General features: G+C 42.5%; 1 protein-coding gene across 5 annotated transcripts in view; it reads right to left on the bottom strand.

Moving 5' to 3' along the window:
• PHF8 (PHD finger protein 8) overlaps positions 1–17,174 on the bottom strand; it is an 89,555-nt gene extending 72,381 nt beyond the window's left edge. The window contains exons 1-2 of one of the 5 annotated variants that reach the window (XM_073889214.1): positions 17,094–17,174; positions 14,785–14,974 (exon numbers count right to left, since the gene is read on the bottom strand). In XM_073889214.1, the coding sequence (XP_073745315.1) occupies positions 14,785–14,974; positions 17,094–17,118 (215 nt within the window). In that variant the 5' untranslated portion in view covers positions 17,119–17,174. Of the gene's footprint in view, positions 1–14,784; positions 14,975–15,915; positions 16,618–17,093 lie in introns of those variants that run through there. The other 4 variants (XM_073889215.1, XM_025852033.2, XM_025852030.2 and 1 more) reach the window with 4 other exon arrangements.
• Between the last annotated feature and the right edge of the window lie 261 nt (positions 17,175–17,435).

The raw sequence follows: 17,435 nt of genomic DNA on the forward strand, positions 1-17,435 counted from the left end.
AGGTGCTCCACATCACATGTCATTAGGAAAATGCAAATTAAAACGAGGTATCACTATACATCTATCAGAATAGCCAAAATTCAGAACACTGAAAACACCAAATGCTGATGAGGAGGCAGAGTAAAAGGAACTCTCATTCACTGCTGGTGGGAATGCAAAAATGTACAGCCATTTTGGAAGACAGTCTGGCAGTTTCTTACAAAACTGAACATACTCTTAACATACAATCCATCAATCACACTCCTTGGCATTTACTCAAAGGAATTGAAAACTATGTCCACACAAAAACCTACACATGGATGTTTATAGCAGCTTTATTCATAACTGCCAAAATCTGGAAGCAACTAAGAGGTAGGTGAATGGATAAATAAACTGTGGTACATCCAAACAATGAAATGTTTATTCAGCGCTAAAAAGAAATGAGCTATCAAGCCATGAAAAGGCATGGAGGAAACTCAAATGCATATTACTAAGTGAAAGAAGCCAATCTGAAAAGGCTACACATTATATGATTCTAACTACAGGATATTCTGGAAAAGGCAAAACCACAGGGACAGTGAAAATGTCAGCAATTGCCAGAGGTTAGGAGGGGAGAGAGCGATGAACAGACAGAGCACAGAGAATTTTTTTAGGGCATTGAAACTATTCTGTATGATACAAAAATGCTATAATGGTGGATGCATGTCACTATACATTTGTCCAAACCCATAGAATGTACACTCACCAAGAGCAGACACGGATGTAAACTATGGTCTTTGGGTGATAACCATGCATCAGTGTAGGTTTGTCGATGGTAAATGTACCACTCTGGTGAGGAATGTTGACAGTGGGAGAGGGTATGAATGTGGGGACAGGAGGAATATGGGAAATCTCTCTACCTTCCTCTCAAGTTGACTGGGAACTTTAAACTACTCTAAAATATAAAGTCTACTGAAAAAATATCTGGGTCATGCTTCCTCACAAACCTGTATTTCCCTGCTCCGGTCTCTCTCCCAGTATCCACAGTGGCTATTTCAAATCCTTGATTCCACTACCTCCCTCTCCTCTCTCAGAAAATGACCCTGCCTGCTTCTTAGACAAAATGAAGTAATTAGAGGGGAACTATCTCAGCTTCCCACACTGACGCCACCGCCTTCTGCACCTGTCCTTTCCTCCTGTTACAAAGAAAGGAATATCCTTCCTCCTTTCTAAAGTCAGCTTTTCCACCTGGGTCACACCTTTTTTATCTTCTCAATTAACCCTTCTTTCTTCAGTATCTTCAACCTCTCCCGCCCTCCCTTTCTTCCTTCTCCTTCACAATAGCATTTAAACAGGCTCACCTGGATCTTTACAGATAAAAAGGAGAAGACGCTCCCTCCCGTCTGCCCCTCTTTGCCACTTCACAGCCAAATATCTTCTTTGCTTAAACCTGTGCAGGTTCATAATGACTTATCTGGACAGTCGTCACTTACATATAGTACAAAACTCGAAAGGTACAAAACTGTATACAGTGAAAAGTCCACCTACTTCCTGCCACCTGGTATTGTCCAGAGACGTTTTACCAGCCAAAACCTTCTTTAAACAGAGCTCATCGATATTCTGACCTCCTTAGGGATACACGCAATAAGCACTTCTCTCCTTTATCTCACTCGATCTCTTAGCAGCATTATCACAGAGGATGCTGACCCTCTGCTCTCTCCACTTGACAAGCTCTCTACCCTTGACTTCCAGAACACCCTGTCTGTCTGATGTCCAATTCTTCAGTTAACAGTTGATGAGCATCTGCCAGGCCCTGGTCCAAGTGCCGGGGAGATAAAGACAGAACAAAGCATATAAAAATACCTGCCTTCATGGAGCTGACATTCTAGTGGGGGAAGCAAACAACAAACAAAATAAATCAATGTAATTAGTAAAATATACTGTATCATAGTGAGAAAAGCCAAGTGGAGAAATCCAGCAGGAAGGGGAATATATATGCATGTGTATATAACTACACACACACACACACACACACACACACACACACACACACACACACAGGAGTTGGGGATGACAACAGTGCTGAAATTTTAGGTAGGGAAGCCAAAAGGCACTGAAATTTTATGTAGGAACTCAATGACAAAATGACTTTTTTTTAAAAAAGATTTTATTTATTTATTTGACAGAGAGAGAGAGAGCACAAGCTTGGGGAGCGGCAGGCAGAGGGAGAGGGAGAAGCAGGCTCCCCACCGAGCAAGAAGCCCGATGCTGGGCTTGATCCCAGGGTCCTGAGCCGAAGGCAGACGCTTAACCCACTGAGCCACCCAGATGCCCCACAAAATGACTTTTGAATAAAGACCTGAAGGGAGTAAGGGAGCAAGCCTCATATCCATATGAGGGATATGAGGGAAGAGCATCACAATTACAGAGAATAGCAAGTACAAAAGCCCTGTGGCAGGAGTGTGCTTCTTACTGAAGCAATGGAGAGGAGGACAGTGTTCTGGAATGGAGAGAGTGGAGGGGGCAGTGATAGGTCAGAAAGGTAATGGGCTCATGCAGTAGGGACTTGTAGGCCATCATAAAGGACGTTGGCTTTTCCTGAGTGAAAAACTGGATGAAATCCATGGGACAATTATGAACAGGGACGTGATGTGATCTTAATTATGTCTCTGGCTGCTTCTTCTGTTTCCCACCACACTCTTTTTCTTCTGCTCACTCCTTAAAGGTTGATGTTTCTGAGGCCTTCTTGCCTAGGCATTCTTCTCCCCTCACTTTCCCTTGTTGATCTTACACACCTCTAACAGTAAGCCAGATCTCTCTGCTGAGTTTCAGACCCCTCCCTCAAAACGCCTTCCGGTACTTTACTGGATAGCCTCCTTACATATTTCAAATTTCACATGCCCAAATTCCAACTCTCCCTCTGCCTGCACCCTAAACCTGCTCCCTCTCTTGGCAACTGGCACCGTAACCTCAGACTGTCTGAGTTTATATCCTGGCTGTGCCTGACACTTATTAGCTGTGGGATCTTTTTTTTTTTTTAAAGATTTTATTTATTCATTTGACAGAGAGAGAGACAGCGAGAGAAGGAACACAAGCAGGGGAAGTGGGAGAGGGAGAAGCAGGCTTCCCACTTAGCAGGGAGCCTGATGTGGGGCTCGATCCCAGGACCCTGGGATCATGACCTGAGCCGAAGGCAGACGCTTAACGACTGAGCCACCCAAGCGCCCCTAGCTGTGGGATCTTGGGCATGTTACCTCTCCGTGCCTCAGTTTCCTCATCCCTAAGGTGGGGATAAAAACTGTATGTACATCATAAGGTTATCAAAAATAAATGAGTTAATCCATACAAGGTGTTTACAGGAGTGCCTGGTACACAGTTAAGTGTCTGTACGTGTTGCTATTACCATTCAAGTTATCATCATGTCCTATCGTTCTATCTCTTGATTAGCTATCAGCTGTGCCCTGCTGTCATCCTTCCAGCCCCTGCCCTAATCCAGGCCCCTGTTACCTCTAACTGGGATTACTGTCCTGTCTTCCTAACTGGGCTCCTGGCCTCTACTCTGTCTTCACCCAACTGGCCCTCCACACTACAGCCAGAGTGATCATTTTAAAAATACAAATTGATCCTGTCAACCCTTGCTCAAAACCCCTCACAGGCTTCCTATTTTTCTTAAGGTAAAGTTTAAACTTACCACGGTCTAAAAGGCCTTGCCTCTCTGGCCTCACCTCTGGCCTCTGACACGCAGTGTTAGCTACATAACTGGTGAGGCCTGGTGCAAATCAAAATCAGGGGCCCCTTGTTCATAAAATGGGGGGGGAAGCTTTTTCCTTTTTTCTGTAGTCTCTCTCTCAACTTGTCATAGGGCTTTTTGTTATTTATTGTCATGTTCCCTTGGCATGAGACTACTCAAGAGGCAAGTACAGGCCACGGCCTGTGACTCAGTGCATAGGATATATGCACCTAACCCTGACTCTCTTGCACTTGCACCTGGGCCTGGCGCAGTCAACAGAGAACCTGTTTAGGAAGTAGGGGGGCTGCAGGAGGGAGGACCACATGTGAGCGAAAGCTCTAAGTCCCTAGGACACACTCCACTGTCCCATTGGATTTCACATACAATACACAAATTCAAAGGTAAAGTTATTTTTTTTAAGATTTTATTTATTTATTTGAGAGAGAGAGAGAATGAGAGATAGAGAGCACGAGAGGGAAGAGGGTCAGAGGGAGAAGCAGACTCCCTGCTGAGCAGGGAGCCCGACGTGGGACTCAATCCCGGGACTCCAGGATCATGACCCGAGCCGAAGGCAGTCGCTTAACCAACTGAGCCACCCAGGCGCCCCAAAGGTAAAGTTATTAAGAATTTCAAGATGACAACCACAAAGCATTAAAACTCAAGCATGGGGTCCCCTCCCAAATGAGGCTGTGTGTGACTGGTCACACGCCCATGATGTCAGACCTGCTCTAAAAAGTCAGCTGGTCTCTCAGCGCCATGCTTTTTCTGGTTTTTGGGTCTCATCACACATGGCTCCCTGTGCCTAGAACATTCCTGCTCTTCCTCTTCCCTGCCACCATGGCACCCCCCCCACACTATCCCTATTTCAACACTCACCATGTGGACTTGCAACTGCTCATTTACTTGCTATCTGCCCCCACTACATTTGGCAGACAGCACTGATCTTGTTCACCAGAAGCCCTCACCTTATCCATCTCCCAGTCTTGTTGTATTTATTCTTCAACTCAATTCAACATTCATTGGCCTAGAGAATTCCTCACATCAGGAAGAGAGATGGATGAACATCAGACTTCTGGCTGCACTATCTCAATAATCATCACCTGGGGGGCACCTGGGGGGCTCAGTTGGTTTAGTGGCTGCCTCCGTTGGTTAAGCGGCTGCCTTAGGCTCAGGTCATGATCCCAGGGTCCTGGGATCGAGTCCCACATCGGGCTCCCCCTGCTCTGCGGAGAGCCTGCTTCTCCCTCTGCCTCTGCCTGCCACTCCCCCTGCTTGTGCTCTCTCTCTCTCAAATAAATAAATAAAATCTTTAAAAAAAATTATCACCTGGGACCCAGGGTCCTAAATGCTAATTTGCTTCCTTAGTGAAGAGGCCAATTATCACAGCATCAGGTCTCAAGATTAAGATGAGTTATCCCCAGTGTGTGCCAGAGAGCCTGGTACATGGTAGGCATTCAACAGGATTTGTTAAAGGAGTGAATGCACAAATTCAATAAATACTGATTGAGAACAGCCACTGCCCTCATGAAGTGGACAATCTAGAGGGGGAGACAGGCAAGTGGTGCCTGTTTCATAAGTGGCAAAAAGTAGAAGAGCAGGCTAAGGGGATGAGGGGAAAATGAGCGAATTTGAAGCCTGCATAGAAGGAACTGAGTAGAAAACTGAGCTATGAATATGAATGATACATGTATTATCACATTTAATCTCCATAATCAATCGGGGCATTCACACAGTATTCAGAGGCACTATAGCACAGAGGTTAAAAATACAGCGTTTGGAGCCAAACTGCCTGGGTTCGAATCACCTCTGCCACTTACTGGATGCATGAACTTAGATGGAGATAAGAAGGCAACCTGACTAGGGGCAGCAGGACCTGAAGTAGTGGGGGTCAACAGAGACCAAGAGACCTGGACTTCTATTCCACCTGTCAGTAACTAAGTAGCACTCCCTTCCCCTACCACTAAAGTGCAGTGTCTAAAGAGGCCTGCAAAACCAGAATAATACCCAGAATCTCATAACATAATACCCCAAATATCCAGGAGATCATGAAAATAAGCACTCGTTATATGAAAAACAGGGAAAATCACAACTTGAATGAGCAAAGGAAATCAATAATCTCAGAGCTGAGATGACACAGATGTTGGAATTATCTGATAAGGATTTTAAAGGCATATCATAAAAATGCTTCAACGAACAATTACAAACATGCCAGAAACAAATGGATAGAAAATGTCAACAAAAAAACAGAGAATTTCTGCAAAGTAGAAGACATAGAAAAGAACCAATGGCACTTTTAGAACTGAACGCTACAATAACTTTAATGGGAATTCATTGGATGGGCTCAACACCGAAATGGAGACAACAGAGGAAAAAACAGTAAACCTGAAGATAGAACAGAGATTACCCGACTTGAACAACAGAAAGAAAACAGACTGAACTATGAACAACTCTACACCAACAAATTAGACAACCTACAAGAAATGGATAAATTCTTAGAAACATACAATCTACCAAGACTGAATCAGGAAAAAATAGAAAATGTGAACAGACCAATTACTAGTATGGAGACTGAATCAGCAACAACAACAACGAAACACTTCCAGTTAATAGCAGCCCAGGACCAGATGGCTTCACCAGGGAATTTTACCCAAATATTTAAAGAAGAATTAATTTCAATTCTTCTCAAACTCTTCAAAAATAATCAAAGAAGAGGGAAGACTCTCAAACTCATTTTAGTAGGCCAGCATTATCCTGATACCAAAGCCAAATAAAGACACTAAAAGACACTACAAGAAAACTACACACTAATGTCCCTGATGAATATAGATGCAAAAATTCTCAATAGAATACTAACAAACTGAATTCAGCAGTAGATTAAAATAAGCATTTACCATGATCAAGTGGGATTTATCCTTTGGATGCAAGGATGTTTCAATATAAGCAAATCAAGAAAGGTGACACATCACATTAATAGAATGAAAAAAAAATCATGTAATCATCTCAGAAAGCACAGAAAAAGTATCTGACAAAATTCAACATCTGTTCATGATTAAAAAAAAAAAACTCAAAAAACAGGCTATAGAAGAAATGTGCCTCAACATAATAAAGCCCATATACAACAAGCCCACAGCTGACATCATACTCAGTGGTGAAAGGTTGAAAGCTTTTCCTGTGAGATCAGGAACAAGACAAGGGTGCCCATTCTCACCACTCCTATTCAACACAGTACTAGAAATCCCCACCAGAACAATCAGGCAAGAAAATTAAATAAAAGGCATCAAAATTAGAAAGGAAGACGTAAAATTGTCACTATTTGCAGATGACATGATTTTATATATAGAAAATTGTAAGATTCTCCACTAAGAAACTTAGATCTAATTAATGAATTCAGTAAAGTTATAGGTCACAAAATTAATATACAAAAATCAGTAATATTTCTCTACATTAATAAGTCATCTAAAAAAGAAATAAAGAAAATCAGCCCATTTACAACAGCATCAAAAACTGTAAAGTACTTAGGAATAAAAATAACCAAGAAGGTGAAAAATCTCTACATTGAGAACTATAAGACATCAATGAAAGAAACTGAAGATACAAATAAATGGAAAGATAACCTCTGTTCATGGATTGGAAGAATATCGTTAAAATGTCCATACAAGGAACACTTGTACACTGTTGGTTGGATTTTAAATTGGTACAGCCACTATGAAAAAAAGTATGGAGGTTCCTCAAAAAACTATAAATAAAACTACATGACTTAGTGATTCCACTTCTAGGTAAATATCCAAAGGAAACAAAATTGCTATGTTGAAGAAATATCTGTACCTCCATGTTCACTGCAGAATGGAAACAACCTAAGTATCCACCAAAAGATGAATGGACAAAGAAAATGTGACACATACACACACACACACACACAAAATGGAATACTATTTTATTAAGCCATAAAAAAAAGAAATCCTACTGTTTTCAACATGGATGGACCTTGAGAGCATTTTGCTAAATAAGTCAGTCAGAAAAAGATAAATAATATAGGATCTCACTTATACATGGAATCTAAACAAAAAACAAAACAAGAAAACACAAACTCATAGAAAAAGAGCTAAGACCTGTGGTTACCAGAGGTAGGGGGACTGGGGATGGGGGAATTAAGAGAAAGGTTGTCAAAAGGTACAAATTTCCAGTTATAAGGGATATAATGTATGATATGAGAACTCTGGTTAACACTGCTATATGGTATATCTGAAAGTTACTAAGAGAGTAAATCCTAAAAGTTCTCATCACAAGCAAAAAAAAGTTTTGTTTTCTTTTGTTTTTTTTGGTTATCTATATGAAGTGATGGATAGTAACCAAACTTACTGTGGTAATCATTTCATAATATATGTCAAGCAATTATACTCTACACCTTAAACTTATACAGTACTATATGTCAATTATATCTTAACAAAATTTAAAGAAAAAATAGATTAAAAAAACAGAGCTTCAGCAACCTATAAAACTAAAACCAAAGACAATCTGAAATATTTCTACAATGAAAAACAGCGTCATCAAACTCCTGAACACAAAAGACAAAGGTAAACATTTTTTTTTTTCAGAGAGAGTGAGTGAACACGTGCGAGCAGAGTGTGGGGAGAGGGCATGGGGCAGCAGGGGAAGAGGAGGAGAGAATCTTAAGCAGGCTCCATGCCCAGCATGGAGCTCAATCCCACAACCCTAAGATCATGACCTGAGTGAAAATCAAGAGTCCGACGCTTAACTGACTGAGCCACCCAGGCACCTCCAAAGGAAAAATTTTTAAAGCAGTGATAAAGAAATGACACATTACCTAAAGGAGAACACCAATTCAAGTGACTGAGGATCTCTCATCAGAAACTATAGAGGCCAAAAGGAAGTAGCACAATAGTTTTCAAGTGCTAAAGGAAAAGAACTAAAAACCCAGAATCTAATATCAAATGAAAAGACCTTCGGGGGTGCCTGGGTGGCTCAGTTGGTTAAGTGTCTGCGTTCGGCTCAGGTCATGATCCCAGGGTCCTGGGATCGAGCCCCACATCAGGCTCCCTGCTGAGCAGCGAGTCTGTTTTTCCCTCTCCCTCTGTGATCTCTCTCACTCTCACTCTCTCTCAAATAAATAAAATATTTTTTAAAAAAGACCTTCAGGAATCCAAGGGAAAGCAAGACATTCTCATATGAAGGAAAAATAAGAGTATTTGTTGCCAGCAGACCTATCCTGAAAGAATGGCTAAATGAGGCTCTCTAAAAAGAAAGATAATGATAAAGGAAGGAATCTTTGGGAAGATCAGGAAGACAGAACAAGGGAAGGAGTAAAAATATGTGTACAGTATACTTTCCTGACACTCTTGAGTTTTCTAAATCAAGTTTGACAGTTGAAACAAATATTTTAACACTATCTGATGTGCTTCTCAATGTATGTAGAGAAAATATTCAAGATAATTATATTATAAACAGGGAAGCATAAAGTAGTGTAAAGGGAAGTAAGGTTTCTACTCTTCACTCAAACTGGTAAGATGTCAATACCAGTTGATTGTGGTATGTTATGTATGTATTATGTTAGTACCTAGAGCAAGCACTGAAAAAGCTATACAAAGAGATATATTAAAAAACATAACAGATAAGTCAAAGTGGAATTCTAGAAAATTCCACAGGAGGGTAGGATAAAGAAATCAGAGAAAAGAACAGAGGAAACAAACAGAAAATAAAACAAAACAAAACGACAGACTTAAGCCCTAACATATCAATAACTGCATTAAGTAGAAATGGTCTAAATATACCAATTAAAAGAGACAGGCAGAGCAGGTAAAAATAATACTCAACTATATGCTACCTACAAGAAACTCACTTTATATACAATGATGTAAACTGAAAGTAAAGAGATGAAAAAGGATATACCATGCAACCTTTTATCCAAAGAAAGGAGTGGCTATCTTAATATCATATAAAGTAGACTTCCATGCAAAAAAATTACCAGAGACAGAGAATGACATCATAATAACAACAAAAGGTCAGTCCACCAAGACATAGCAATCTTAAATGCATATGCATCAAACAACAAAGCTGCAAAATATGAAGCAATAAATGATAGAACTGAAAGGAAATAGACAAATTGACACTTGTAGCTGGACACTTCAATACCTCCTTCTCAACATCTGACTGACCTAGATAGAAAATCAGCAAGGACAGAGAACAATTCAGCAACACCATCAACCAACAGGAGTAAATTGACATTTATAGAAAACTCAACCCAACAACAGCAGGATTCTTTTCATGTGACCATGGAACATTTACCAAGACAGAGCATATGCCAGGCCATAAAACAAACCTCAATAAATTTAAAGAAACTGAAATCATACAGAGTATATTCATTGACCACTATGGAACCAAACCAGAAATCAGTAACAGAATAACAGGAAAATCTACAAACACTCGGAAACTAAACAACACTCTGCTATGTAATTCAAAAGTCAAACATGAAGTCTCTAAGGAAATTAAAAATTACATTGAACTAGGAGCAGTTCAGTCAGTCAAGCATCTGACTCTTGGTTTCAGCTCAGGTCATGATCTCAGGGTCATGGGTTCGAACCCAACATCGGGCTCTGTGTGGAGTCTACTTGAGATTCTCTTCCTCTCCCTCTGCCCCCCACCCTCTCTCTCTCTCAAATAAATAAACAAATCTTAAAAAAAATTACATTGAACTACACAAAAAGGAAAACATCAAATTTTGTGGAACACAGCTATATCAGTACTAAGAGGGAAATTAATAACGCTAAATGCTTACATTAGAAAACAGGAAAAGTCTCATATCAATAACTGAAGCTCCCACCTCAAGAAATTAGGTAAAGAGGAACAAAATAAACCCAAAGCAAGCAGAAGGAGATAATAAAGGCAGAAATCAATGAGATTGAAAACAGAAAGACAATAGAGAATGCCAATGAAACAAAAAACTTGTTCTTTGAAAAGATCAACAAAACTGACAAATGTCTACCAAGTCTGAGAAAGAAAAAAAAAGATAACAAATTTTCACTATCAGGAATGAAATACCACCACACAGCCAGCCTGTGGGAATACTGTGAACAATTCTACACACTTATACATTTAACACCTTAGATGAAATGTATCAATTCCTTGGCAAACGCAAACTACCACAATGTACCCATACCCGATATTAAATATATAACGTTAATAGTCCTAAAACTATGAAATAAATATAATCCATAATTTTAAAATGATTACATTTTTAAAAGATTAAACGAATTAGGCAAAGTATTTAGCATAGTGGCTGGCACATCAGCTAGTACTTGATAAACAAAGGTCATGATTATTTTTTTTCATTATCATTTTATTTAAATCATCACAACCACTCGGGGAAACTGAGGCTTCAGAGAGATGAAATCCTTTGCTAAAAGAGTCGGAATTCGAACCCAGTTCTGAAAGCAGTGCCATTTCCTCTAGAGTTTAGAATCACCCCCAGGGGATATGCCAACCAATACTTCCTTTATAGAAAGGAAAAGTGCAAAGGGGTAAAGTTTTGCCAAAGCCCCAGACATCAATAAATGCTCACCAACTAACTCTCCACCAGTGTACAATAATGACTCTCAAAAGTTAGGGTGCATCAGAATCTTCCTTTTCATTAGATTGCTGGATCCCGGCCCAGGAATTCACATTTTTAACAAATTCCGTTAATGAACCACACTTTGAGAACAGTGTACAGTAATATGTTAGCCTGCCCATCCCCCAACATCAGAAGCTGTCACAATCCACAGAAAGGGAAGGAATTGAGATAGAATAATGCTCTAAATCAGTGGTTCTGAGGGTGGCCCCCACTCATCTACTAAATCAGAAACCCTGCAAGTGGGGCCTACCTACCTTGTCTTTTAATAGGTCTCCCACATGATTCTGATGCATGCTAAAGTTTGAGAACCACTGCTCTACAAATCAAAGTGATTTGCAAAAACCCAGCCCTACTATAAAGTAGGAGAAATAAAGCTAATACCAACTTTTTTCCACTTTTGAGAACCTGGGCTCTGGAGCCAGCCAATCCTAAGTTCAAATCCAGACTTAGAAAGTAATTCAATGAATTGTAGATTCTCACTAGCAAAATGGAATAGTCACCTTCCTTGTTATAACCTGTCCAGGAAGTAACTTGGCATTACTATTCCCTAACCGGACTTTAAGAAATCTAGCCTATGGAAGTCATCAGAAACGTGGACAGGTTTGTATCACCTACAGGCATTTGTGGGCTTAACTACTGTGAGCAACCATGAAAAGTCCACAATATTGAGTCACTTTTCAATTGTGCTTAAGTACAATCTTATATGGAGCACTGTGAGCCTGGTGTGTGTGCACGCATGTTTATGCACACAACACACTGAGTAAGCAAGAGCAACCCACCAAGGACCTGATTCTCAGCTAGCTTCCTTGTTTTCTGCTGGCCCATAGAGAGAAACATGAAAAGAGATAAAAACTTGTCTCTTTCATAGAAAAAAAAAAATTAAGGCAATTAACCTGTGTCAGGGTGTTCACAGAAACACAGGACTTACCACAGAAATGTGATTAAGGAGGAGACTGGCCCATAAACCCATTTCCGTATTTGTAAATTTGGAATTCTTAAAGGCCTCCGTGGCATTCGTTATAAGTGTCAAGTCTCTACTGGGCAACAATATTCACCATAATGGCTTTCTTTTTGTTTTAACCAGCACCCCATATCAAAATGAAAAACACTTCCAGAATTCCCCAAGTTTCCCTCATATCACAATATTTTATTATAAAAAAGTAGAAATGTTAAGTATCCAACCACAGAGGAAATGAACAGGTAATTGATGACACATACATATGGTGGGATATCAGAAACGAAGTTTAGAAGAATATTTGATGACCTGGTAAAATACATTATAATGTTAAGTAGGAATAAAAATCAGGCTACAAAATGGTATTTATAATACAATCCTGTGTTATTAAAATAGTTTCATATTTTAAGTCAAAAGACAGGCGTTAATGCAACGAAACATTTAACAGTGGATTATGCAGGATAGCAGATTCATAGATTATTTTTATTTCCTTCTTTTATTATTTTTTCTTTTCTACAATGAGCATATCTCATATATATAATCAGGAAAGAACTTAAAATATTATTTAAAAAAGGAAATATCTAACTTTCAGGGTTGGGTGTGGATTGAAATAATTTATGCAAAGTCTCTGTCATGGGGCCTGGCACCTGAGAAAGCACTTGTTCCAGTTTTCTGTTCCAAGATTGTGCAGTTAGGGTCTCTATATTGTGCACAGGATGGAATTCACTTTCCAGGTTTGAACCTACACACTTCTCACATAATCCAAAGCAAAGGCCACATGCAATAGCCTTTTTTAAGAAGACACATTCATTCATTCATTCACTCACTCACTCACACACTCGCTCATTCATTCATTCAAAAATGCACTCAGTATCTATGACATGTTTAGCACTGAACTAGGTTCTGGGGATACCAAAACTGAAAAGATGGTATCTCTGCCCTCAAGTAGCTCTGCCTAATGAGTGACACAGGTGTATTTATGACTATGATATGATGAAATAATTACTTTCAATAAAGATGTACACAAAGGGCAATGGGGACCAGGAGGAAGGAGGCCTTTTAGAGGAGGTATATGCTGTGAGTTGTAAAAGGGAGGACATTAGTGGGAATAGCATGCACAAAGAAAGAGGCATAAAGGAGTATAAAATTTTCCCAGAACTATAAGTAGTTCAGTCTTGCTGGGACATAAAGAAAGAACCGGGAGGAGGAGTGGCGGGAAATGAGACTGAACAAGTAGATCACAAAAGGTCTTGTCTGTCACACAAAGGAGACTGAATTTTATTCTGTAGGGGAACCACCAAAAGAATTTTAAACAGAGGAGTGACTTGATCAGCACTAGCAAAGATACCAGGAATCCTGAGAAATCATCTTAATCTCGTTGATTTCCAGAGGAAAGAAGACCCCACCCTCTAGTTCTGTCCTCTCTTAAATGAAATAACATGAAGCAGCAAACAGAACTCCACACCTGGCACACAGTAAATACTCAATAAAGATCAGCTGAACATGAATGTGAATGTGCTACAAGGGGCAATCCCTGCTGAGAGCACAATTTTAGCAGTACCAGCACCTTCAGTTTGGTCTTGGGTCAAACAATAGAAACTCATTTGGAAGGGACTAGCGACAACTGAAAATTGTAGAATCTTTAACACGCAGCAGGAGAAGGGCACCATATACCGTTCTGTTGTACTCCAGTGCAGAAATTCCTCTCATGGCTTTCTTTCCATAGCTGGGATTTAAGTCCCGATAATGGGATAACATCAGTTTTTTTCCCACACACACTAATCTACCTCTCTGGGATCCTGGGTGACAGGTGCTTATGTGCACACATGGTTAACTGGAGGAAATTCATTAGTGGTTTTACTCCTGCTGTTTTACCCAATCTCTCTTCTGCTTACCTCAATTAAGTTGAATGGTTCTGCAGATAAATACTGAAGAAATATACATACTATTGTATTTCTGCCTCCACTCACTGAGTGCATGCAAAATGCTTTAAGTAATCAGGACAGATGTATTAGATATATTTTATAGGCGAAGACAATGGGGCTCAGAGAGGCAAAGCAACTTACCCAAGGACACTCTGATATTAAGTTGCAAAGCCACAACTGAAAGCCACATTTGTCGGACTCAGTTATCTCAAGAACAGGGTACTGTATCCTACAAAGTCGGAGTCTAAGGCAAAACAAAATTGCCAGGATACAAAAATGATACATTCTGTGAGGCTGAAAAAATATTTTGTAAATTAAATAAACTCAAAAGGGAGCAAAGAAGAAACATATATGGGAAAAGAGAAAAAGGGGAGAGAGACACCAGAAGCCAACGTCAGCTAGCCCCTGGTCTTCAAAGAGGCATGAGAGAACCTGGGTCTGGGAGGTGGGTTGGAGGTAATTCTTCGCCCCCCGAGTCGTGCGGGGGCGGGGGATTGCAGGGGAGGGTGTTTCAGAGCGGGAACCTGAAACAGGGCCGAGAAAGGAGCGAGCAAGTGAGCACCTGTCCAGCCTGGCCTGCCCTCCTTACCTGCCATGAAACCAGTCCTGGCACATGTCACACTCGATCATGAAACGGGTCACATCATAAGGCAGCCGGCAGAGGCAGTACACTGGCACTGAGGCCATCTTCGCCCGGCCTTGGAGCGCTCGGCGGCGGGCCAGGTTCGTAGCGTCAAGAGAAGCAGGAGGCAGCAGCACGCGTCCTTTCTGGACGATGGCTGGGCACAAACAACACTTTTTACCTAGTGAAACAGGTCCCCCGGGGGTACCAACCCTCAGTTCACGAATGGGCAGTTAGCGCTGCCGGGATGCAACACAGCTGGTGTGGCTGTAGGGGGCAATCGGAGAAAAGTCCACCCGCCTCCAGAATTTCCTTAACAAATAAAGGACGGCGTTCGACCGTCGAGGGTTTTTTTGTGGTTTTGTTTGTTTGTTTGTTTGTTTGTTTCCCTCCCTACCTCCTTCGGGCCCCCAGAGTCAGTGATAACTTCTTTCCGGGTTTCAGGGAAATATCTGACGCCTTTTCAGGAAGCTTCTTTAATCCCTCACGGTACCCTCTCCTTGCTCACACCTTTCTTCATAGGGCTCTATTCTGACGTAAACCAGAACCTGATGAAATAGGCTGGGGTACCTCAGAAAAAGCCTCTTCTCTCATCCCCCAAATAGGGGCAACTAGAGAGAGATGAGGGATCCCTGGAAGTTGGCTCAGATTACTCGAGAATTACCTCGATGCCTTCAAGAACAAGGCAAACAAGACTAGGCGCCCAACTCAAATCACAGTTCTGGGGTCGTGCTGAAAGTTTAAATGGTCTTCTCCTTCACTCTCAAAATCATTCCATTCCCAAAGGAGTATCATCACCCCAACAAATGAAATAAATCTTAATTTCAGAACTGATCCGATCGTCCTCTACTTCAAAGACGACAGGCTCCCGTTGCACCCCCAAAACTAAAAAGCATCTCCTCCAAACCCCTGAAACTGACTAGAATTTCTTCACACTCCTGCAACTAAGCAAGGATTTTTTTGCCTCACCGATCAGAAACCGGCATTTCCTCACAGCCCCCTCAAAGTGACGAGGACTCCCTTGTCCCCAAAACTGACAGAGATCTCATCACAGATCCCAAGACTGCCAGGAATATTCTTGCAGCCCCCGAAACTTACGAGATCTCCTCACGCCTCCCAAATGACAGGAACCTCCTCACGCCCCAAACCTGACAAGAATGTCTTTCGTCCCAAGCCCTACAGAGACCTCCTCATCTGCAAAGCTGCAGGGATTGCTCACACTCGCGGAGTTCAGTTCCAGCGACGCGCCGGCAGCTGGGCTCGCTCCGGAGCGCCTGGGCGCCTAGCTCAGCGGACGATCGGCCAGCAGTTCCGGCCCCACCGGCAGCGCGCGCCGAATTCTGGGATCGTCACGGCAACACTGAGAACCTTGCTCGCCTTCCCCCAGAACCACCCGCTGGGTCGTGCGGCCCTGGGCGCCCGGCGGTGCTTCAGGGCAGCTTTAGCCACGGTTTTGCCCCGGGCCCGGCGTTAGGGCCTACTGGAGCCCGCGGTTCGGGCCTACTCCGGTGGCCGCCCGGTGAACAAGCAAACGGCGTCGTCCCTGGGCCAGCAGGAGATCGCCGTGAGCAAACCAACCACGAATGAGATGCGCCGGCGGCTAGGTCGGAGGGGAAACTGCCCGAAAAGTCGCCGGGAGAAGCCCGGTGGCGGTAGTAGAGGATTCGAAGTAGTCAATAAAGTTTATTCAAAACAAGGAGGAAGTTGAAGCGGAGAGGGGAGGAGAAATACGGGGTAAACAGCTACCATATTGAGAGTGGCGGCGCCGCCGCGGGGAGGCTATCCGACCGCCATCTTATGAGGGCTGGGCACACGAGGTAACCGCGGCAGAGGCGGGGAAGGGAGGCTACCGGCTCCCGCGTGACGCCAGCAGAGGCGGGGCACCACCTTGAGAAAAGGGGACGGGATTCGGCTACCTCTGGACCCGCTCCTTTCCTCTAGGTAGCCAATCGACGCTGAGGACCTTAAGCCACCATCTTAGGCGAGGCAGTCGCTTGGCTCCATTTTGAGTGGGGCCAGAACCCTCCCAGCCTTGCTCCTCCTCCGGGTAAACAAGGAGTTAAGCACCCCCACCCCCACCCCCACCCCGGCACCAACACACACACACACATACTCACTCACTCACTCACTCACTCTTTCCCTCCTCCTACACCCCCTCCTCTCCCTCCTCAGCCTACTTGTCCTATGAGAGGAGGTGAACTCAGTGACTGCAAACTGCAAAACTAACGGGTGGCGGCGGGGGCGGGCTTCGGCCAGGGAAGGGGTGGAGTACTCACAGCAGCTCCTGTTCTTTGAGCACATTCAGCGGGCTAGGCTCTTCTGCACGGTCTCCGAAACGTTATTCTTCACCCTGTAAGGAAAGCTCTGTTATTATCCCCAAGTGAGGACGCGGACTTAGGGAAGACAAGTGGCTTGAATTTCAGAGCCGGGAAGTTGAACTTTGCACCCTCCACTAGCCCCAAGTTCTGTCTTTGGTCCCTCAGTCGGTCCCTCAATCCTAGTTCCTCCATAAAGCTGCTGTCGACTTCTCCCAACACCTCTGAACTCTCTTTTCTTTGACTCCACTGTTTCAGTTCAGTTTGCTTCAGATACAGTGCAAGGATTTTCATGCCCAAGTC

The sequence above is a fragment of the Callorhinus ursinus genome, unplaced genomic scaffold, assembly GCF_003265705.2.
Source record: "Callorhinus ursinus isolate GAN/ISIS: 27379988/994484 unplaced genomic scaffold, GSC_fseal_2.0 scaffold103, whole genome shotgun sequence".
Classification (NCBI taxonomy): Eukaryota; Metazoa; Chordata; class Mammalia; order Carnivora; family Otariidae; genus Callorhinus; species Callorhinus ursinus.